The sequence below is a fragment of the Hetaerina americana genome, unplaced genomic scaffold (assembly GCF_022747635.1).
Source record: "Hetaerina americana unplaced genomic scaffold, ioHetAmer1.1.p SCAF_15, whole genome shotgun sequence".
NCBI classification, from domain to species: domain Eukaryota; kingdom Metazoa; phylum Arthropoda; class Insecta; order Odonata; family Calopterygidae; genus Hetaerina; species Hetaerina americana.
In genome coordinates this window covers 530018-555678 of record NW_027286625.1, presented here as the reverse complement: position 1 = coordinate 555678, position 25661 = coordinate 530018, and the positions used below count along the sequence as shown (strand labels likewise).

Genomic DNA, 25661 nt, shown 5'->3' with positions numbered 1-25661 from the left:
GCACAAATTTTTGCATAATGCAGATGGTGTTTAACAATTTCATGAACAATTGTTCGAGAAACATTGGGAAAATGCTCACAGATGTCATCAATTGTGACGCGCCGATCGTTCCTCACGAATTCGTCAACTGAGCTCACCAGTTGGTCTGTAATGACAGACGGTCTCCCCGAACGCTCATCGTCGTGTGTGTTCCCCCTCCCCATGTTGAAGTTGCGACACCACCGCCGAACAGACGACTCGTCCATTACATTGTCTCCATACACCTCCTTTAATTGGCGATGAATATCACATGGGCGAACGTTTCTTGCATTGAGGAATTTAATCACTGCCCTCACTTCACAACTGGCGGCGTTCTCAATTTTTTTAAACATTGTAAACAATCACAGAAACAACACAGGCAATGCTAGCGTCACGCAACTTGGCTCAGAGAAGGCAGACAAGCCACTGAAGCTATCTGACCTCGTCCAGCGGCTACTCGCGTCGTCAGCACTTCATGCGGCACGAACGGGTACTACTTTCCGGATGACCCTCGTACAATATATATAGGGAGAGAGAGAGGATTCTACTTCCCACACTATTGATCATTGATCTACTTAAAAGCACAATATTACGCTAATCACGCCAAGATCGTGTATAGGCGTTGGGTAATACCAATGAAAAAAGTCGGGCAAGAGTTTTGTGTAGGGGAGGTAGAGATATTTATCAATTAATTCGGCAGTCAAATAATCTCCTTATTTTTGTTGTGGTCTTGAATTGTTCGAGAGGGAGCAAGTATACTTCAATCGACTCTCTCTCTCTCTCTCAATCGACTATCTCTAGGACGGTACATCTCCCTAATTTTTTTCATCATTGGCCGAGGGTCTGTGTTTCTTCAGAACTTAATATGAAGGAGACAACTCACCTTTCCTCCCACAAAATACCCCTTGTTCTTCGCCACTTCCTCATCAAATTTCTTCAGGTAGAATGGAAATGTCTCCTCCTTCAAAACCTTCAAACGCTCTGCCTTTTTATCTTCGTCTGGCTCGTGGAAATATTTATTGACGGCTGTTGACAAAAAAGAACAATAAAATTACTATTTGAGGTCAAAAGATGACAGGATGACGATGTAAATGTGAAACAGTAGTAAATATAAATTCATAATGGTACATTCTCAGTCAAAGATAAGCTATGGTTTTGACCAATAAAAGTTTTTTGAAAGATTTCTGCTTTCTCTTATATGCTCTGTAATTTTTTCTACCATCGAGCTAAGATTTTCTTCCAATGACTTTATACTGAACAACTTATAAAGTCACGGGTAGTATTTATTCGTATAATAAGATGCCTTAAATATTGAAAACGAAAAGTGGATGTCAACAGAAATCGAGAATATGGTCATAAACTTAACATGGAAAATCGCCATGTTCTTCAGAGAAAGGGTAAAACAAAAATGAGAGGACATGTTTGAGGGAGTAGAAAACATCTCATCACAATATAAAACCATATTGATACACTTAAGGATTCAGATTATCACTTTTTTACTTTGTGGAAAATAAACAGCTAGTGTAAGCCCATTTTATGCCAATGATACTATACATGTCAGACTTACGATCTCTTAGGTCGCTGAACGTGTCGATCATCATATCACACTGTAAACTTTCCCAGTCATCTGCCCCGGCGAGGTTAAACTGTTTTGCTAAGTAGCGACAAATGGCGACTGATTGATGTACAGTCTTTCCATCAACCTCCAAGATTGGTACGTGACCAAAAGGGGTAGCTGTAATCAGAAATGATATATGATTTTTCAAAAAGTGCACGATACACGTATTCATATTACAACAATGTGGCCATTATTCCCATTTATTAAATACCATTATGAAACAAAAAAATAAAACATAAAAATTGAAATACAGTTTTAGCCATCCTTATTGTTTTAGACAACAGTAGATGAAATCGTCTTTAAATTGAATTCACGTGTTCCTGTATTTGATTCATTCAAACAAAGTGTGTTGCTACATTTTCAGAACGCAACATAAGTAAATATGAAAATACGGATTTTCATCAATCTGTGCTAACAAATGGTTAAAAATAGAAGCGAAAACATATGAAATGATGAGTATATACAAGACTGCAAGGTGGCAAATCTTTAAGCGTGCAAAAAGTACGTATTCACTCGGTTTACCAAAAAATATGACATAGAAAGCATATCATTGTTTCAGTGGGCTAAAACTCCATTTTTTCCGCTTTAAAAATTTATTTTAGTCATTTTTTACTGTTATGATATTTTGGAACATATTAATACTTTCATTCCTAAAAAGCAAAAATAAATTAATCCCTCGAAAGATTTGGTCGGGGAAGTATCAATGGTGTGCTTTAAAATGCAGGTTTCCATCTGTTGCTTCCTCATTACCTCATTCTAAATAAAATAATTCTAATGCCTTTAAAATAAACATAAATTTTAATGGGGGTATTTTCAGACTGGCAATGGTGATGAGAATCATCGAAAAGATTGTTATTTTCAATATAAATTTTTCATAAACATAATTTAATTCTTTTGAATTCTTGCATGTCCCACTCGTCATAGTAAAATGTAGTTTAATCTATAATCCACCTAGCCATATTTCTAAAAGATATTTGCAAAGAAGATGGACCTCTTGTTTTGTTTTCATACGTTCTCTCTTAAAGCCCAATTTTTTATCGAATGTAACTGCCAAATCTTTAACTCGCTAATCTGTTCCATTATGTATAGCCAAAATAATGCTTTCTACTCGCTGAAGACTGAAAAAAACAACTTACAATCAAGACCCTAAAAATAACCTAATAGGAGTGAAATGTATGCATTTCTAGGATTCAAAGTGTCCCTTTTATGGGCAAGCAAGATGAAAAAAGCCTGATTTTAAGTTGTTTAGGGAATATTACTCCCTTTTACTAATTTCTTCCATACAGATCTCTCCTTTCGCCTCTGTAGCCTTCTTACAATGCTTCGTACATGTTGTTACATACATGGTCAATTGCTTGTCCATACTTTTCTGTCCCTGAAACTACTTCTACTACTCGTCTTTTCGGCGGGTTAAAATGAGTTCCATTTGACCTCTCAACTCAAACAGTTCATTTTTTGTTTACAAAGTAATTTATCTTTGAACTTTTGACTGATTGAGTTTTTGGAGTTTGTGCTGGCAGTCATTTAACCACTTGCAAGTAGTTACTTATTATTATATGCATATCATATTTCCTTGTTTCAACTAATATTAACTTTTATATATATTCAAGCGGTTTTTCCTCGTCGTAATAATTTGATAGCTCTTTAGTAACCGATTTGCACTACCAAGCCCAATGGGCTTTTTTAAAAATACGAGCATAATTCGTGAAAAGAAGGGAAAATATTCCGAAGATAGCAGAGCCTTGTCCGATGGTTACGCTACAGCCTTTTTAAATTAGCAGTGCAAGGCAGGACCGCATACCCTTGGATTGGAGGAAAAAAGGGAAAATAGTAGCGGGAATAGTAAAAAAAATAGAAAGGGGAATTATTAAATCCATCCTTTTGCGTTTGAGTGAATGTGTGAGCGAGGGGTTTGTGAATGATAAGGAGAATAGGGAGAAGCACCAACCATTTGTTTTTATTCAAGGCTATCGAAACTTCGAGGATTCTTTGTATCATCGTAAACTTCAACTGTAGTCTAATTATGTTGGTTGGAGACAGTTTGGAAAGCAAAATTACGAAGCTGACCTCGGCAACGGATGCTGGAAAATACTTAATGATGGACGTTATCTACGTAAGGAAAAGTGCCTGCAAGCTAGTCGAGCGTATCACGTACTACAAGATTAAAAATGGATATTTGTTGAAACTAGGAGCTCTATTTTTTATTCTTACGCTAGACCGTCAGCCACTGAACTTAACTCTGTACCTTCAAAATTTTTATTTCAATTTTCAAAAACAAGGTCGTGACATAAAGTTTAATAGCTGGGGATTTGTCTTTAATCCACAAGTCATATTGTCATACAGTAATATTTGATACTCGGAACTTTCTTGCGGGTTTATTTTATTTTTTGCTCTAAATTAATTCTGGCACACGGACCAGGAATGCAATCATTGATCTTCACTACGCGCGCCTTCCCGCTATTTTTATTTACGAGATGGAAAACGAACATTCTACCATTGTTTCGTCTCGAATTTGAGTTAAGGAACACAATCTAATGAGATACCGTGAAGTGCAGCGAATCATTGGAACAGGGTCACATGAACTGCAATCGCAAACTGTGCTGAAGAGAAAAATCTCGTTATGGATATTGATAACTAAGGCGTGAAAATATAGGTCCACGATCGCACTCCATGCTGCTATTTCGAAAGTGCGTTTAGGTATCTGGGATAAAAGGTTTTCTTCGACACCGATGAAAAGTTGATCTCGCTCATGTTTTGCCTAACGTTGGCAACGTGAGACTAACGGCTACTGCTGGTCGATTTCGAGACCTTCCTATTTCTCGTTCCGCCTGAGAAAGAAACATCACTGCGTTTTTCAAGCCGGTCGATTCACCGTAAATAATCCATAATGCATTGTCTCGATTTAATACGGTCGTTTCGGATTCCCCCGTCAGTATGCCACTCAGTAGTCCTATTCAGATGCGCGTCCAATAGACGGCCGCGGAGGAAGTTGCTCCGATTGCGCCAGTATTTTCCGGATCCCTCGGTCCGTCATGCCGATAGGTGAGGGAGAGAATGAAATTGCCGAGTATAAAAATTAAAAAAAAATCTTTCGGTTCTGCTGGAGAAAACAACAATATGTTCCTCGCTGAGGTATTTACAATTCATTCCGCTGAGCCCTCCAGACAACATTCCCGTCCCCAGAAGGACGAACTGTCTAAGATTCCTTGGCTTTCAATCTTAGTGACCGAGCTAATGACTTCTAAATAACTAAGAAATGCGGTTTGATACACGTTTAAGCGGATATAGACCTCATACCTGAGAGACGAAGTATGAACATTTATGTCGCAATCTATTAACTCGATTTTCGCTCATTCATTACCCAAATCCTATATTATATTTTCATACATCAGATATATCTATTTATGGGAGAGAGACGAAGTAAAAGAATTAAGTTTTGAGCTGACTGGATTACTCTGGTGGGCAAGTCACTTCTTAATGATCAAAAATTCAAGGGTTCATATTGGGCGAGAAGGTTTTGCTGAGGCCATTCATATGTTGTCTATTCTTATGTTGACCATTCTTAAGTCGTTGCTGTTTACTGGTATTTAAGTGAAGACTGAGGTTACGTGGCTTTTGTTTCCGTAACATATCTTCGCAAGATCACTCAACAGCATTCCGTCTTTCAGTGTCCAAGATTGCGATCAGTGGCTCTCTCTGTACTGCTCTGACTGACTCTCCAACTGTCAGGGGACAATGAACGATTCATAATACTTCATTAACTTTAAGCTATCAAATTTTTGCAAACAATAACTAACCTTCTTTGCATGCAACTCTCAGAAAGGGAAGGATTTTTAACAAGGTAATTCATGCAATCGGTCTGCCTCCGTAAGGTCGTGAGCTCAATGTTGAAGCAAAGTTACAAATTATATTATTAATCAGTTAATCTAAATTTGAAATAGATAATGACTAGCTTAAGAGGTTAAGTAAGAGAATGGCTGAACTTATTGAAAGCGATTCACTTCGAACGTTAGAAATGCATATTCATCCACACAACGCCGTGATTGTGGGAGATCGATCGATAGTCAAATGGTAACAATTTGCATTCGCCAAAAGTCTCTGCATCAATTCTTCACTTTGATACATATTTAACGCGATTTTTCACTTTTATTGCATATATTTCACTCTCCGCGATTGTGAGTTCCAATTAATGCAAGGAAAATAGTTTGCACTATTATCCATAGGTGAAACCTTTAAAAGGTAAGAAAGTCGTTCAATAGCTTTTAACTATCCTCTCTCCTATCTTAAACATCCTAGTCACTCTGAGACTCATGATTACTTCAATCGGATGGCCCTCTTATAAAACACAATGTAGTGTGTACCCGCGTAGCATGCACTAGATAGATAATGAGTGATATTTGCAGATAAAAATTTTATATATAATATGAGTGATATTTAAGATAAATATTTGCAGAGTTTCTCAATGATGTATAGCAGATATGTTAACTGAAGCGAGTACACCGATCTTTCCATTTTTTCACTGATTTAAGGAAAAGCAATCTCTAAAGTAGAATGAACGAGCTAACTGTTTTTTATACGACTCTGGATATTGTTTGCTTATCACTTGCTATAACTTGGCTGCTTGCAGCATTAAGCAAATAGAGGAATCACCCAACGGACAGGGGGCAAACAACGATTGGTTATATCTCAAAATTCCACGAGGTGCTCGTCTTTCGCCTCAGTAATACAAAATCCGCTTTCATATCTGTATAATGCAACATTCAAAATTTTCGATTTTTTTAGCTTTATATTTTCACTTCTGACAAAATATAAGTAAAATTTTCAACCGATGAAAATGGTGAGTATATTGTTCGTACGATGTTTGAAATTATATTGAGCCTGTGAAAGCTAAGTAAGGGAACGTCAAATTGAATTAAAAAATGAAGCGCCTTGGCGTTGCTCGAAATATTAGTTTTAAATGTAACATTTAATAAAAATGTTACAAACGTTAGTCTTACGGGAAACTCATAAATCAGTCATCAAGAAAAAATATACTTTCTTGGTTTCCAAAAGAACTCATACTATAGGTGGTCACATAGTTAGGTGGCGTGACACGTGCGTGCGATCCCAGTGGCAAGAAAATGAAGAGGAACATCTAGACTGGCAAAAGAACGAAGTTTCGTTTTTACGAACTTCGTGTACGGGTAATCCTCGAAGCCGGTCAATTACTGACCAATTATCGAGGGAAAGGGGGGAACACCCGGCCTATTTCGCCTTCCAGATGGCCACCACATTAACTACAGCACGCGCAAGGGGTCAATATAGAACTGTTTGACCAAGAAAAAATATTTGGCGGCTGTAACCAGTCTAATATTCAATCTCCCTAGCTGCTTAAAGAGTTTTTATGACACATGTTGGCGGAAGTCATTGCCGTTCTCCTCTGCGTTGGGGCAGGAATTTAGCGGGCTGACCGGGGACTCAAATGAATTCAGTGGGACGTCGCATATATACGTACTGTCTTTCAATTGGGGCCACTCATCACGCTGGAAGCGAACATCCTCATAGTCAGCGCCACCGTATGCGAACAGGAACCTTATCGGCTCGGCCAATCCCGCAGCGTCGAAGTACGTCAGCTTGTATTTCGGTGCCATGGCGGTGGATACAAATGGGTACTTCTCCGTGTTGGAAGGATCTGTAAAGGGATCGGACATGTAAAAAGACAGCGTCGATAAAAGTGTAGGTTATAGGAACGAGGAGGTGCACTTAATTGACGGTCATGGACGGATCAACTCCATATTAGATCGCGATCATATTATTTACTCTGGTGATTATATTGAATAATTACTAAAAATCTATCTCATGAGGAAGATGAAATCATTCCGCCAGAATAAATGCGTATCGTCAGTAAATAAAACAAGCCTGGAAATTAAAAAGAAATGGCAGCACTCATTCACTTATCCGGCCTGTTTCTTAAAGTCGGAACGAGAGACGCAAAGGTTTTTAATCAAACGGGGCGCAAGGAGGAAATGTATAGGTACTAGATATGGGAGTGTTAATGGGTAGAATAAAAAAAACGCAATTAGAAGATCCAGTTAACAACCGAGACATTCGAGACGGCAACAGCATTCTATGGAGGTTATAAGAAAAATAATTTTGCATAAAAAGAAGGAGAGTTTAATCGACGACTTTCTTAGGAATAAAACCTGATTGAAGTCAAGAAGGGAGGGGTACCACGTAATGAATGCATGCCATCTACTAAGAAGTGATTTACGAGGGAGAAGTTACCAGGAGAGAAGAGGACAGGATAAATAGTAGGACAAAGGTTTCCGCGGTTTGACTGCGGTCGTTGATAATGCTGGCGAAAAACAATATTACCGCCAAAAAATATTTACACTTTCATGAAAACACAAATAACAAATCAAAAGGGTTTTGTTAATTTCGAAGCGAAGGCCTTAATCCTTGCAACGCGAAACAGAAATGGATGGCTTTACACTGTACTTAAGATAGATAAAATTGAAAAAATAAATTGAGTATCACTGTATAATGGATAATCTCCCTACCTTCTTCCGGCTCAGGCCTGATCGAAACAACGCTCTCGAAATGCGGGATTTGCTTTTACTCGCGGCGGATCTCGCAGCGGGCGAGAACCTGCGAGATGTTCCCAAGGTTGTCCAGGAGATGGGAGCTGTGATGAGAATGAGAGTCAGCCGTCACGGGCATTGTCAAGGGTATCCCTCAGACGCGGAGGCCGCGTCGACCCCCATTATAGAGTTTCTCTTTTTTTTGCAAGGGCGTGCTCAACAGAGACCGAAAACACTGCAGTTCAATAAACTTCCATCGAAAATTAAGAAGGTGCAGCTGAATACTGCTTTATCTTCCTTAAGTTACACTAATTATCTTTTGCAAGGAGCATTTCAAAGCGCAAATGTATTTCCAAAATAAACCAACGCGGAAAAAAATACTCGTAAATTTGTGCACGATAAAATATGCGAATGGAAAAATTAAGGATCACGCTTTATTGTACTGACGTCGTCGCACGCACGTGTGCGTTCGTGCGGCAGGATTGTTAGGAGAACTCCAAAGGAGGCAAGGCAAACGAGAAAGAGTTACGAGTGTAGTGTATGCATGTTGGCCGTATTAAAGGGAGGAAGGAATTATGCGCAATTGAAGAGGGGCTTATTGCAATGTTCAATGTGAGGTTGTGTTTTGTTGGGAGGGACTGGAGAATTATCGTTGAACCGTTTTGTTGCTTGTGTCCATCCAAAAGCTACCTTAAACGGTAGAATACCAATAATAACAAACGGAAGTAAAAAAATACTGAATGACTTAGTCTAGGAAAGAAACTTCTCTCGCAGGATAGTTAACTCCCGGAAAAGTATCTATCAGTCAATCGTTTATCCATTATCTGCTACATAAATACAAATATTCTGAATACCAAATCCAAATATACCTTATAATCAATGGTTACTGGATAAATTGCGGATGAACACAGCAGTTCGGGTACGAATTGTCGTAATTAACCTCAGCCAATGATTCTTTTACGTTTTCCTGACCATCAACGGCGTCGTTGCCCTTTCATCTGAACTTAAAACATTGACGATACTTTCCGGAACTCGCAAAGAAGCGGGTATTAGATATTTCATTAAAGGCATAGTTTATTATTAGCCGAACCGAACGGCACACAGAGTACTATGCATAACGAAGAATATGGGTATTAAAGGGGATGACCATCGATCAACACCCCACTTACCCACCAGTAGTGTTAAAAAGCTTCATCATTATATCTCGCTCTGCAACTTACCCTGGTCGGCAAGTCCCACAGAAAAATTGCTTTAACATTTTGACCACCATGGATCACAATATTAAAATATCACAGGACCAATGTCTTCACCATAAATGTATATTTCTTCCATCTATCTTGGATTTTCTCTTGCTCGACTAATATTTTTCTTGAGCTGTTTGTGATTTTTATCGCAAATTTTCCCTTCTTACTTCCTGACAGTGTTTTAACCTTCCTGTATAGTGCACCAGTTTCACCCTTCCTCAGCAAACTTACCATATCCTCGCACTTCGTCTTCCACACTTATTTTTCTCTACTTGTTGCCCACCTCAGTTGATTAGTTAACTCTTTATACTTCCCTCTACCTAACTCTGTATTTACATTATTCCCTTTCCCTCTCTGGTCTATCTTTCTAATCATCTCGTTCATAATCGTAATTGTAATCCATGGTCTTCCCTGTTTTATTTTTTGTATCGGACACTGCACTTTATTATTACTAAATTATGTTCTGAGTACGCATCTGCTTCCGGGAAACTGCGAATTAATCATGCTGTTCCTAAGTCTGTGCCTTACCATATTAAAGTCCAACATGTCTTCATGAAACACCAGGCATTTTCCATGTATACATATTCATTTTTTGGCGCATAAAGCAGGTGTTCTTTACGATTAAAAATGAGAAAAGTAATTTACCTTTGGTCTTAAGACGCTTCGTAATTCAGAAAATTAGATAATCAGTTTTTACATGTGCGTCAAAGATATCAACGTTGGTTTTTATTGCGTAAGTTTTCCGACAGTATTTGCAAATGAAGTAAGAACGACCATTATCCAATTTGAATAAAATTCTACGCAGCTGTGGCACATCGTAGCATGGTTATTTAGACTTACATGGTAGCATGGTTATTAAATGCAGCATCGTAGCATAGCATTAATAGAGCATCGACGCGACGTAGCATCGCAGCATAGCTTAGACGAACCAACTATATCATGATAAGCATTCAAGTCGATTTCATCGTCTCCTTTTTTATTAATTGATTTTATGGGTTACTGGATGACAGAATAATATAGATCAAATCGTCCGTTTTTTCTAGTCTTAATTCGATTGGTAATATTTAGGGGCCTGAGTTTAAATTACGTGTATATTAAGTTTTTTCAATAGATGTTATTTTCGCAACGACACTTTAACAAAAACGAAAAAAAGCCAGGATTTTATAGACATGCTCTGTCCAGCCACAAAATGTGTGCCTAAGAAAAAGTATTTTATTTTTTGAGTTCACTCTCAACCCTCGCGAACTTCTTTTCTCGACGTCCGAACTTACCTCCTAATCGATTGATATTGATGTGATAACATATATTTGCTGGAGTTTTGAAACCAAATGAAAATGGGGGTGGGGAGGAAAACAACTCAAATTGAACCCTATGCACAACGATCTTTCCATAGATAGCCATATTGCTGTGGTTGCCTGAAAATATGAAAACCTGGGGGGGGAAAACCTGGATTGCTATAGGATCAAATAAAAATTGATTAGACTTTAGTCAGAAGTACATAATTATAAGTTTGACATCGCAAGTTCAGATTAAACATTTATCACGAGAATTAAATATAAGAAAAATGAAACTAAATGGAAGAGTGTATTATTCCCTGAGAAAAGGGAGACTTGTTGATTTTTGTGAGTGAACAGCAAATGCATATTGAGTGTGAGTAATTGATTACTATTAAAGAACTAATACAGAAATTGTTTTCGAGCTAGAAAACTAGAATTTGATCGCGTAGCAGATTATTGCTTGAGATAAAATTCTAAAAAAGTAAATGTTGTCTCAGCCAAAAAATTATATTTGAAAATGTAATTTTGAAATATTTTTTACCCCCTTTTCACGTTTCTATCTATTAATTTTACCCTTTCCGCCTCCTAAGGGCCGCAGAATATTGTTTCATGTGGCGCTTTTGCATCGATCCGGATTATCAATTGAAATTTTGGACGGCATATGCATACGTATTTTAATGCTCATTAATTTTTCATGACTCTACTTCGTCCACTAAATTAGTATTAAAAAAATAACACGTCATCGATTTTAAAACAGTGGGCACATGTCATGATTTGGAAAAAAATTAGGAATACAGACGTGGGAAAATAACTTACGAACGCACACGTAACAATTTGTAAGATGTGTCACCGCACACTGCTGATGGATCAGACGTTAATTGTGAAATTGAAATGGGGAATACTGTCTCTCTAACCTTATCTTTGTGATGGAAGTCACGGAAGTAGTTCACCTGCAGTTGTGCCATGAGAAGAAAGAAGCAGGAAATAAGGAGTCGCGGAAATAAAAATGGCGGATCGTGAAGTCAAGTCACGTATCCCGATCGGGAAGAGAGCACGAAAACGAAAGCAGGAATTACGGTATTATTTGTTGATACATTGAATTTCAATCAGGAGGAAGGATGTAACGTTTTCCCCTCCGCCGTGCTGTAGGGTGGACCCCGGGGCACCCGAGTAGTATAGCCAAGTAAATCTGTCCGCTACATCAAGGATGAAAGTTCCAGCAGTTACAGCTAATTGAAACATCTCATAATATCAACAAACACACAATTTGTGATTGTACTTAGGAGTATATAGTCAAATATATATACCAGCCACGCGAATGTATATCAACTTACTTAGTTAATCATTTTAACCCTTAATGAGGGTTTGTGGCGGGAGGCGATGTTAGGTTACCATTCATTAGAGGATTTGAATGAATTGAAGAATGTATTCGGTTAATTCAAATAACAGTCAGTTATGTAACTTCATTTTGTAAAACGGCTTCTCACGTTGATTGGTTTGATAGTTTATTTCCTTTGATTTCTCACTTTGGTTCTTAGTTCAAGGCTATAGACCAGATTGTTCTTCAATACAAATCATTCGAGTTTAACGTTGGTTAAACTCGAATGATTTGTAGGTTTTTAATAGTTTTAGCTGTGCACGTAATTTTTTCTTAATTTAATGCCTTACCTTAACTACTAATAATTAAAACATTTCTTGCAGTAAAATGAGTGCTTACTCGAAGATATCATTTTATTCAGTAGGTACATGAAATCACCGCTTCATATCCACTCTATTTCTTCTGTTGACCCGTGGAGAAATGTGCAATTCTCTTGAATGACTACGTTTTTTTCAGTTTTAGTTCAAATTGCGTTCTTTGCGAATTCAAGTGTTGTGCTGATGGTTAAGAGATTTTCATGTCTTCAGATGAAATGTTGTGGCTCTCACAGGTCGGTTTTAGGCCTCTTCTCCACCCAAGACTTTATCGAGGGGATGTTCATCACTTTATCATTTATAGCTTTCAGATTTCGGTTCCCATCCATGAAATCCATTTTCATAAAGGCCTGGAGAAATTGTAGGACTGCAACTATGTAAAGGTCCGCCCAGGTGAGCTGAAAACAGAAATCACTTGTGAATGATATGGCTATGATAATTAAAACTTAGTCATTGATATATATTTTTACTCTGCCATGGTGAAAGAGGTTTTGGACGGTCTCTCAAACTTATTTGGTTTCCTGGAATACCATTTAACAAAACAACCCACCTATCGCCGGGTGCCTCTCATTGTTTTGAACGAAAAAAATTCCCATCCTTCATTCGTTTAATCCAGAACACCTTTTCCTTTCTTCTCCCTTCCCCTCCTATCTCACGTTCACACCCGATTAAACAGCTTTCAATGCAATATTAACTTTAGACACGAGGGCCACCCAATGTCGTATTTTTTAAGACACCTCTTTACACTCATTCTATATAAAATTACGTTGGTCTTTCTCTCTAACTAGTATTGTCACTCCAGTCATTATCCTCTGGTAACATTTCAACTGCTTTCAATATCTGATCTTACTCTTTCCAAATGACCTCGAGTCCGAACTATGCAATGAACTCCACATTCTAATTCAAAATTTTTGTTGTGCCTTTACTATTGACCCTATTGAAGAACGAAAGATTTCAACACGCCTCATAAAATATACTTACTCATTTATATTAGATTAATGTTATTAGTATTTTACCGGTTAAGTTTGGTTTTGGATGGACACAGCTTATACAACAGTACAACGATACATTGCGTAGCCTTTTATAACAAAACACAATCTGATATCAGACACTACAATAAGTCTCTTCAATCCCGCATAGTTCCTTCCTCCCTTCAATGCGTCCAAAATGCCTATTCTCCTTCTACCCCTTCCTCGTTTGCTGTCTCCCCTTGATAACAATCTTCAACATCCAATCCGGAATCCATCACACCATGCATCCACCTTTCCTGCCTCCTTATGGTTTCTCCCACTGTGCCCCCATCATGCCTAGCGCTCCCTCGTTTTTTTTCCTTTCCGTCTATTTTACCTTCTCTATCTTTCTCCATACTCACGTTTCAAAAGGCTCCACTCTACGTTTATCGTCTTGCTTCAGAGACTATGTCTCCGAGCTCTGCAAAACCACGCTCCATACTCAAGTTTTGCAGAACCGTTCCCTAACCTCCTACCTCAATGTCCCTGTCATTAATTCCCTTCTTCTTGTGAAAGATTCTTTGCCTAACACAACTCTTCCTTATGCCCCTACTTCTTTGACTATTTTGATTCAAAACACTTCCAAAAATGTAAACTGTTTCTCCTACTCCAGTTTATGAAATCTTATTTTAATATTTAACTTATCTTCATTTATATGCGCGAAAAATATTTAAATTATCAGTTTTGAGGTAAGTATGAGAAATTTACCTGTGTGAAATTGAAGTATATCATAAATGTCTCGCTTATTTTTCCTAACGAATGAATGTCGTGATTCTAACATGGTAAGCTTCAGAATAATGAAATAACTACGACTGCGGTATCATATAGCTGTTTACGCCAAATATAAGTGGTTAGTCATGTTTCAAGATTATTGATATACACTAGATTACAAAAATAACGAACACCACTTTAGATTGCTCCATTCCGTGTCCAAAGATAAATTTTTCACTATGACCAAGCAACCTCCAGTGTCGTGTGCATTCACTTCGCGTTTGTATATCGATTGCGTACGTAATTAGCCAACCGCCTACACGCTAGAACGCATGCTAAATTAATTAGCCTAATTGAAGAGGAACATCATTGTGAATCCTCTTAGCGAATATCCGATGGAATGCGTCACAGTAACAAATTTAGAAGTCAAAGGATTGAGAGTTACATAATTTCGTGATCTGAAAATAATGATATCAAAATGAAGTCTACATAATTTTTTATTCAGCATTTAATTATTAATTGGGTAACGCGTTGATTCCGATTCATGACTACATTTACCACTGAGTTGTCATATTTAATGATACCATAGGACATTTTTATTTAAAGGATACAGGTGAGTTTGAATCGAAGAGCAACGATAGTTGTATTCACTACTTTGAAGTATGTACTCGTAGATGGAGTATGTATACACACATACCCCATTGGTTTTATGAAAAGGCTCTGTTTATGGATTAAGTGTGCATATACACCATACATACCTTTTGGTTTTGGAATGGCACTACTTCGAAGGACATTCCCATGACCTTTATCCTATTTTTATCAGATGATAGCTTATGAATTTCTATTAGAAGTGTTATCACAGAACAAAGAATAAACCATCCATGGCAAAAGCGCGCCCCGATAGTTCCGACAGAAACCTTAATTTGAGCTTATTTGAGAAACTAATTTAAATATATATATATATATATTTTTTAAGGTAATCTACCGCTTAAGGTAGGTTTTTGGATGGACACAATTACCAAACAAACATTTTATTACTCCTAACAAAACACACACACACACACACACACACACACACATATATATATATATATATATATATATATATATATATATATATATATATATATATATATATATATATATATATATATATATATATATATGGGATGAAGGGAGGAAGAAAGTACTCAGAGATGAAGAGGGACCTGATGTAAAGTAGGATACTGGATTTTGTCTTTTGTTAGGAGTCACAAAATACTATTTAGTAGCTGTGTCCATCCAAAAAATCTACCTTAACCGGTAGATTACCTAATAATACTATATGTTTATATATATATATATATATATATATATATATATATATATATATATGTATATATTCTGTGCTATTAAAAATGTTCTCCTTGAAGGATACAGATAATAAGATATGGAAATTGATAAAGGTATCGCAGAAATATCATCCGAGTATGCCATGTAATTGGACAGAGGAAACTAACTTTCTGATTCATAACAGAGCAAATTATTTCAAAGGCTCTACATATATTTGCTTAGCATAAATTTTAATATCTCCCGACTAAGGACTGTCTGGTCGGATCGGGGTGTTTCTACGAGCATTATAAATGCAAATGAGAGCTCATTTAATTTTATTCGAGCAGCAACGTAAGGATATGAGCACGTTGGAAGGTGTTTTACTCTGATTCGTGAATCTGGTATCGGCCGTGATCTCGAACTCACCTTTCCGTTCACGAAATGTCCTGAATTTTTCTTCACCTCGGCGTCAAGTCTGCTCAAGTAGTAAGGGATGGTCTCGCTCTTCAGAGTTTTCGTCATCTCCTCCTTCTTCTTCTCATCCTTCTCACGGAAAAGGGCGACCACCTCTGCAAATGAGAAGGACACACAAGCGTGATTCATCGTAGTAAGTCATGGTGACTTGCATTCCTCAGCAGGCCGTCGCGACACTCCGTATATATCGCAGCCGCTAAATTCAATTCTTACGAGTTTCAAACGTCGTAGCTAGCGAATCGTCTGTGAAATTCTGCTATGTCAAGAGCGATCAAATTTGTCTCGTAACCGTGAATGCGCGTTGCGTTCCAAAGATAAATATCACACTCTAAAATCACTTTGAACTGCTGAATGTGTGAATTTAAATAGTTTTCACCAGGTGTTCTCCTCAAAATCTTCTCTCCGCATTGATTTTATTTTACGTGTATGCATTTCCAACATAAAATGCAAACATACCCTGCATCGCATGCATATCCTTTACGCATTTCCCTTTCTGTGTGAACATAAAAACTACTTTCTTCATTTAACTAATCTCCTCCATTCCGCTTATATCCTTGCATACTTCTTTCACATATCCATCATTTTTTCATGAATGCTCTTCTATTCCTGAGACCAATAATTTTCCTTGTCCGGGAATAGCCACTTTGACCACCCATCACTTTCTAGGTCTACCCTTTCCTTTCACTACCATACTCTTTTATGAGATGCTGCATGTATCAACTATGTTTCGGCTTGCAACGGCTACCGCTGACGCAGTAATGGAGTCAAATTAGTGAAAATAGTACCATATGAACATTTTAAACTAACCTGATAATATAAAATGAATTAAAAATGTTGCACAGAATCATGCGTATAAAAGTTATGATCACTCTTTAAAGAAAAACCCTCGTATTTTTTGGCGATTCGACTCTCAGAGAATGTGACCAAGCTTGCGTAGTACACTTCTATCATATTACTGGTGTATATTCTGATCGACCTATTCCTCGATCCATCCCTCCTGTTGTTACTGGAAACACTACGAAAGACGGAGGCAGGAATAAAACCGAGTTTTATGGATTAATTTGCGGACGTAGTCTTAATGTAACGACTTGGAATTAATCAGAACATGTATCTGTGGCTTTTCGGGAATACATATCCGATAGAACATTACCCCATTCATCGGTCTAAAATTTTTTACAGTGGTGCCTGGGATCGTTCAAATGATATTACTTTCTTTCATTTAGGATTAACAGTGATGGCAATTTCAAAAATTTCTGAAAAATAAACTAATTCACATCGAGTCCAAATTTTCATAACTTATAAAATCACACGAAAAAACCAGAATTTTTCCCAGTTCATCATTTAGAAGTTTTTTGTTCTTTTATAAAATAATGCATATATGAGGGATGCGAACATTTAGTATTAGCATTAATTTCTCTCTCAGGATCATTAAAAAAAATCAAATATTAAAAATTTTCGTGAAATTTACAAATAATTTTTAGCGAGACCACTCCCCAATCACGAAAATCGAAAATGCTCGAAATTCATTCACCAAATCCACAAAAAAATTTTATGAAGCCTACATACATACTTTCGATACATTTGATAACAGCATTAAATCAAATTATTTATCTACAATTTTAAAACTTACACGTTTCTCTAAAATGATATTGATATTTCGGGAATTGTTAAAGTTGATATGGTTTCACTAAACACATAAACGTTTAAAGCTACTAAATACATCTGTAATACATTAAGTATAGCCATTTGCATGGACGGAAATAGAAAAGGATGGAGAAAAATAGAGAAGTTAATATGATTCTGAGTGTAAAGGAATGAGGGCATTAGAAAAATGGACCCAAAATCTTTTATCAGGAATGTAAAGATCTTCGGCGGTAGCTGTATGAATGGACATTCTGAAAATAAATATGGATGCATTGATTGAAAGAGGAACAAGGAAAATGAAACAGAGGAGGTATTGAAAAATGTGAAAACGGAGTTGAGGAAAATAATGTACAGGGAATAAAATAACAATCTGGTTCATGAAACCATTGCGGCAGAAGGGCAATTAGAAGAGATTTGAAAGACAGTGGATAGTTGAAGAGCCGTAAAGGAAGGGAGCCATGGAGAAGTTAAGAATATTTCAAGAGGCATAAATGGGAAAAAGACAGCGAATTCAAGGTCTAATTCAGGAAATGTATTGATATTACCGAAAGTTATTGAAAGGAAAATGAGGAGGGCACATGGCATAATTTTATAGCCATGAAAATCATAGGGTACTACTAGAGATAGAACTTTTCATATTTTCCAGGCCCGTAGGGTCATTGTGAAATATGGAAAGGAAATGCGACGTGTATGAGGAGAATATGGACCCAGGAATACTTTATGGCGAGCCAAAAAAAAACAGTTTATGGCAATATTGAAGTGCGCGTATTTTATGGTTCATGTGGTGGCATGGACGAGAAAAAAATTTGCCACCTCGTTGCATCAGTTTTTATCCCCAATAATTTCCCCTGCTGAAATACCAGAACGAAGTCTCATTGACAAGAAGCTGACTTTAAGCCCTTCATAATAAGAGCCAATTGGGTGTGCGTAGTTATTAACAGAAAGGGAATAGAAAATAGTAGTTTGATATGCTTAATAATTGAAGAAAGTCAATGGGTATTATAATATATTCCGCATTTCAAATCTGAATAGATGTTCTTCCTTTACTTGGCCATTCGGATGCGAGTGAATATTAGTTTGAGAATCTTCAATTTATAGTTAATTTAAGGATAATACTTACGCGTCCGGAGATCATTCACCGTGTCGACTATCATGTCACACTGCAAATCATCCCAGTCAGATCCTCCAGTGAGTTTGAATTGCTTGGCCAGGTATCGGCAAATAGCGAGATGTTGGTGGACAGCCTTGCCGTCTATCTCGAGGACAGGCACTTTCCCGTAAGGCATAGCTTTAGCGAAATTTATTAAAGCACTTATTAGAAAGAAGGCCTTGTATGAGCCATTTAACTAATATTAGAGAAAAAAGAGACCAACAAATTACATACAGCATTCCTCTAAAAAAAATACGTGTATATTTTTACGATTGGAATGATGATTTATCGTGATGGGAAACTGCTGGTATGTACTTATGCCATAATGAAAAAAAAAGGCCACGAAAATAATTTCAGAAAAATAGAATCCGTTACACGAATTCTAGTTTTAAGAAATTATAGTTATTGAGAATGAATAATGATTTAGATAATAATTCATCTCCATGATATTTCACTGCAGATAATTTTTAAATAAGGATTGACTAGTTCAAGCTGATATATGAATGAATGAAAATACATATTTTCAAAAAATTACCCCGGCCGGGATCCAGGCTGGAAACTCCCATTTGCTGTGTTTACTATTGCAACAGAATATTCTCCATCCACGATATTTTGCAGAGACCCATCAGAAATTTTCCTTGGAGGAAGTTCCTTCTGTTGCGAAATTTATCAGAACAACTAATTGAAAATCCAGTGTCACTTCTAAGCCGATTGTTTTTCCATGGCGACTCAACAAGCATTTCTGTATGTCCATACTATATAGAATAACCGGCCGCTTTGGAATTACATTTCCCGCGACTCGCGCAGTCAATCAAAGGAGGCAATTAGAATTCCTAGCATCGTTTACGTACACGTTCCCTTCCTGTGTAATGCATGAAGTTTTCATTGAATCAACTTAATTGAATGCCTCGAACATAGTGGGAAAAGGCATCTCGAAGAGCATCATTTAGACTGACGAATTATGCAGAAGGCTTCTAATCATCTGACCTCCTTGGGATCAGTTTCTTGGGACCGTAGCTCCAAGCTAAAGTGAATTTAGAGGCCTTCTATAAATTGAAAACAGATGTATGCATCCGATAAAAATTTCTAAGTTACATTACGTGAATTAAAGCAAGACTTTTTCAAAAAATGAGTGTCATAAGAAGATTATGAATTATCAACAGTAAGGATTTGTGAATAGACTTGTAACTCATCTTCAATCAAAAATACTTCCCATGCATGATCTCAGGTGGAAGTGAGAAAGAAAGCCGCTTCGTTAAGAGTGCTATTAACGCAGAAGAGGCTAATCTTAATTTTAAACTTTGTTCAAAATGCAGAATCCTCATTTTGATCGTTTCAGTGTTTTGAAATATATCAAAAAATTGTTGCCAGGAAACCGTTTCTTAATGCAATAATACAGTATTAATCAAAAATGTGCATTGTTTCGAGATTAGATAAGTATCAGATGTAACTCTAAAATCTTTGGTTCCGTGAACCTTTGGGTCAATTCGGAAGGATCCCTGCGGTTTCGTAAACTCTTTTTATTTGCATCAAGAGATCGAGGGGTCAATGGGCAGGTATGGGTCACGTTTTCATTCCGGAATGGCTTCTGAGCTGAAATATGGCAGAAATTATTAACCCTTTTCCATTGACACATTTTCCCGCTTCTCGAATTTTTAAGAGCCAATATCTAAGGAAGGACGGGCAAAATACATAATTTATACATTTTTATAAATTACCCACTGGAGAAATATATGTCGAAACAAGTGTCGGCCGCTTAAAGCGAAACCAGATAAAAAGGAATAGATGAAAATTGTAATTTTCTGGGAATAGATGAAATTTGCAATTCTGACTGATAGAAAGTTGATTAACTCCATCATTGAAAGTTCAGGAGGTATCCAGTTAATAGCTGTTCTCACGAGCGAAGTGTATTGAGTTTCGGTAGACATTTCAAACGCTTTCTGAACTTCTCACTCATAAAAACGAGTGAATCATTCCCTTGCCTTTCAAAGTGGTCTCTAATATCGAAAGTAAACTATCACCTTATATATAATTATCTTAATGTTCAATAGGGAATGAATACTGACGGTGTACTGCGAAACATTTAATGGCAGAGGATTGCTCCCACTGAAAGTTTCTAAATTCACCCATCGGACTTAGTTAAAAAAACATGAATATTCTAAGATCTGCGGTCTACCTATCACTTAATTTTCCCTTTTAATGTAAACATTAAGTTCTTAAGAAATAATTAAGCAAAAGTGAACCCAACAGATACCTACGACGTCAAACCCCGGTTGTATGCCCTGATAGTGAGCGAATGAAAGTGAGGTTCACATGTCTCGGTTTACATGCATACGTACAGTTCTTCAGTGCGGGCCACTGATCATGGTTGAATCGGTGGTCCTCGAATTTGGCTCCTCCGTAGGAGAGCAGGAACCTTATGGGCTCACCGAGCCCCGTGAGGTTGAAGTAAGAGAGCTTGTACTTATGAGCCATGGTCTTCTGGGGTAGGGTCTTCTTTGCTGCTCTGTGGAAAATTAGGTTTATCATTTCATCAATAAAAATTACCATAAAAGTTGAACTACAGAAAATGTTACTTGGTGTTATGGAATTCGTTTTGTTTAGGACATGCTTATACATATGTTATTTTATCGGTATTCATTTTTGTCTTTCCAATGCTTATAATACCGGATGTGCGTGGGTTAGGCGTAGTTCAACCTAGCAGCTTGCACTAATTACTCTTAAACTGGAATATTATTAGCTCTCCACTTTCCGTTCGTCCTGCTGGAGATGCGTGCCGAGCAATCGCTGAGGCATGAGTTATATTTTTTTCAGAAGAATCTACCAGGGTCGTTGGTGACGGAACGTGTTTGTTCTCAACGATCACCCTTACCACAGTGATCTGCTCTTTTTAGGAATGGGATTCGTCTGAACATAAATAGTGGGCCAATCGACTGCCCCCATTTCAAACCCTCAACTAATAAAATACATGACGTTAACACATGAAATAGGTATGTCGGAGGGGACTTTTCAACGAAAAAACACAAGTGGAGCGAAAGAACTCGAAAGGCCGCGTTGTCGGATAGAAAATTCCCACCTTATTACAAAGACAAATCCAGTGGTTTCCGGTCTTCCCGTTCGCCCACGTCCTCCTCCAGAACTTGTACGCGAAGTGCGCTGTCCGTGAGTTCAGGATAAGTACGCGAGCGAGTGTGGGAGGGAGAGGTTATCCACCAAGGACGCACGTCGAGCCACAATCGACTGGAAGGATGGTGATGGTGAGCGTGAGAGATATAGTCGGGGGAGGCGGCGGTGATGTTGACTCGGAGTGGAGGGGGCGGGCTTAATGCTAGTCACGTCACACGGAGGGAGGGTGATGACTTGCAATTGCGGAAAAATTAACGGAAGGAAGGGACTTTTCTTGTCTTGCCTTGGTTCCCCTCCCTTATCGAGGGAAGCGGAAAAATTAAAGAGGTGAGATGCGAAGAGAACTCCACCCCAGTGCTGCAATCACGGACGGTTATTATGTGGGCGTGTGAAAATTTACAGTAATCAACCAAAAGGCTGGTTTAAAAAGAAATGAATCAACTAGCATTCAGCCCTACGGCTTGTGAACTTCACGCATTGACAGGATTAAGAGGGTCGGATATTTCCCATGTCCTAGCAGCCTGTTCAAATCGGAATGTGTCAGGATTAATCCGGATTTGAATCCGAGGCCTCCAGCCAGCGGTCGGGCACTGCCCACTACTCCTTACCACTCTCTTGTGATAATTTACATCTTGGTAGAATGTAAATCACAGGTCACCATCACACTATCTTAGTCTGTGCAATATCCGTTTAGGTTTTGATGATTTATTGCATATAAAAATATATAAGTCATCTCTACTGCTGCCGTCCGTTTCGCTTTGCAAGGATTTCGCGTAATGGCAACAGCGGAAGGCTTGCCTCTCCCGCTGCCGACACTCGACCCCGCAGGCCCGGCCTGTCGTGTCTTACACGGAATCTCTTATTTTACTTACTTATTTTAGTGACTCTAGTCCATCATAATTTCTTGGCATGACTAATTTAGTTGGTTGCTCGTTTACTTTCTCAATAGTGCTTTTAATGTGACACCATCACTATCGTAAGAGGTAACCACAGTAATAAACGTATAGGTTGGTTAAACTGGTGAGGAGGATGTGTGAAATTTACAGATCAGCGATCCAGTTCCTGTCCCTGTGCTACCTGCGGTTTCCCGGGAAATCTGGTACCCGAGAAATCACACAGCTTGACTGAAGCTGAGGGTGCTCTGGACTTGTATGCTAACTCATTTAAATTATAAAAACCATAACCATAAACACAGTAATCAACCCGAAGGTCAGTAGGTGATGGTAGAGTTCACCCAGTACTAAGCCCTATACGGCGTGTGAAAATTCACACATCAGGGTAGGGGGGCCAGTTCCTTTCCCTGTGCCGGTTATGGTTTCCCAGGAAGACCTGGTACCCAAAAAATCACTTAAGCTTGGGTGGAGATGCAGGTTCCTAGAGGGCCTTGCCCGGGAATCGAACCCGGAACCCACCGGTCAGCAGTCCAACGCTCTAATCGAATTCAATTTAGGTTACTCTTACAGTTTTTCTCCCCAAGCGTGATTGTAATAAATATCATGATTCTTTGGCAGTGATATTTTTCCTAGGAATACTTCGTTGGGGCAGATAATGAGATTCCGGATTCCAGAAAGAGCACTCCCAATTTTGAAATATTAATGAAATTTCATAACATTTTTGAAAAATCAAATGTAAGGGATAAGAAGACATCACAGCTGAGACTTAAGTAGAGCTTTGAATGCGTTGGGTCTTCAGTTAAATAGTTATCAATAACTACATATCATAAGTAAGTATAATAAATAGCTGTCGACTTTCATTTTTTTCTAAGTAATTTGGTCCTTTACTCACAACCCGGGTATCGCCCTGAAACGTTATCATTAGATGAATGCATCAGATGAAAAACGTCACCGTTAACCTGATTATGAGGTTTCGTAATGTAAAAATTATATTTGTTATTATTACGATTCATAATGAAACGGTTCCGTTAATTTATGCCTTAAGCTACAAAGTTAAATGTTTTCAATTTTTGTATCTAGGAGATACTGCGATCAGTTTTAATAATACCTCACCCCATGTGTGTTTCGATTTGGTAAGTTCCCAGCCTAGCATGATCTAATGACTGGATATCCAGCAGGTTGAAACGTATGGGGTGAACGGACAGACCAACAAAGCTGTCTCATTAATATTTATCCTTACCTTCTCTCTCCCCCACTTTAACTCCTTTGACAAAGATATTATGTTCTTCATAGCGCATGGCACGTTTAAATAGCATAATTAGCAATGAAAATCGTAGTGTTTTCTTTCAATCGTAAATTGGAGCTGCACTTAGTGTAGCGTCGACCAATACAACCGCATATCCTAGCAGCACCAATGAATAATTAAATCATAATGATTGCTTTGCTACAAGCAGACCATCAAAATTTTGCGCGATAAACAGAATCTCATTGGGGGTATTGACTGATTTATACCAGTCCGTGAGACTCACGAGCAGGCTGGGAATCACTCATGGAGAGAAAGTTAAATTGCAGATTAAATATCTTGCGTAAATTAGAAGGGCGTCTCTTTAGCAGTGATGTTGAAAATGCATTATTGCCCCCATCGTGATACGGTAGGAGAGGACATGTCAATAAAATTAGAGAGATTAACTTTAGAACAGATAAATTTAAGATGTCATTTTTTCCACGAACGATAAGGGATCAGATTAACATTGTCCGACCAGGGTAGAGTCACATTCGGGTTAAAAAAAGGTTAAATAAGGATTAAAATTAGTCTGATGTGTATTCACCCCCTGCCACACATCCTAGCGGTGGCTTGCAGAGTAAATAAATAAATACATAAATAAATAAATACATACATACATACATAAATAAATACATAAATAAATAAATAGACAAATAAATAAATGAGATGTTATTTCATTTTCAGCTCGTGAAAGTTCCAACACTTGTCTGTGTAGTTGAAATTTTTAATCACTAAGTAATAAATTAATTGCGCTAGGTATTTGAGAATGAGGTGGGTTGTACCATTCGTTTTCTTACTGGGAAAGAGAGAGGCAGAGTTTAGGATTCTTTCTTAAGGTTTTTTTTAAATTATTTCAGCGATTGTTTATAAAAAAGAATTTCATTCATCCTTGATCAGTACATTTTGCAAATCCTTATGATACTGTCGTTTCAAAATAATTATGAATATACCAACCTATAATAATAATTTCTAGTTTTACTTCATTTTAGTATTCTACATTTTACCACTAAAATAAAAAAAAGCAATTGGTCCTTGAAGAGTCTATTTTTTCAGTATAAACTTGTAATTGAACTGATCAGTAACGACGGTGGAAAGCGTTTTCGTCAAATTTAAATGTTTTTTGTCACAGAAGAAGGTGTATTTTTGATACGAGGCGCGTTCAAGTTGGGAGGAGGGAGAAGTTCCTATCTTACGGATCCTTAAAAAGCGACGTTATAAAAAAAGCCGAAAACAACCTTACGTAATTTAAGGACGGCCACTTGAGAAGTAGGATTAGGGACTCAAGATATATGACATAGTATCTGAAGGGGGTTTGAATATTTGTGACCACGTCTGACTTGGGAAAGGGGTCAGAAAAGAGCAAAAAACGCGGGACGTAAGATTTGGGTAGACCTTTATTGTGTATCTATCATTAACAGACGCGACCCACAAATTATATCATTGGCCATTGCCCCTCGAGCACATTACATAGTTTTTAATGGATTGCTTCGGGCCATAAATAAAGAGAGAAGCTATCTCAGTGAGGCTTATGCTCCAATATAACAGCATCTAACCTAAGGAAGATTTTTTGATGTCGCGGAGGACTCGTATCTCACATCCTTTAATAATTTACAATCCACACTGCTGCCCGGATCAACTATTCCAATTT

The 25661-nt window shown here is 37.8% G+C and overlaps 1 protein-coding gene across 1 annotated transcript in view; it reads right to left on the bottom strand.

Moving 5' to 3' along the window:
- The window catches only part of LOC139686857 (uncharacterized), a 30037-nt gene extending 8059 nt beyond the window's left edge, over positions 1 to 21978 (bottom strand). The window contains exons 1-9 of the mRNA XM_071583933.1: positions 21786 to 21978; positions 21049 to 21215; positions 18680 to 18847; positions 15868 to 16010; positions 12644 to 12807; positions 10712 to 10809; positions 7131 to 7307; positions 1586 to 1753; positions 902 to 1044 (exon numbers count right to left, since the gene is read on the bottom strand). Of these exons, the coding sequence (XP_071440034.1) occupies positions 902 to 1044; positions 1586 to 1753; positions 7131 to 7307; positions 10712 to 10809; positions 12644 to 12807; positions 15868 to 16010; positions 18680 to 18847; positions 21049 to 21184 (1197 nt within the window). The 5' untranslated portion in view covers positions 21185 to 21215; positions 21786 to 21978. The remainder of the gene's footprint in view (positions 1 to 901; positions 1045 to 1585; positions 1754 to 7130; positions 7308 to 10711; positions 10810 to 12643; positions 12808 to 15867; positions 16011 to 18679; positions 18848 to 21048; positions 21216 to 21785) is intronic.
- Positions 21979 to 25661: the final 3683 nt, after the last annotated feature.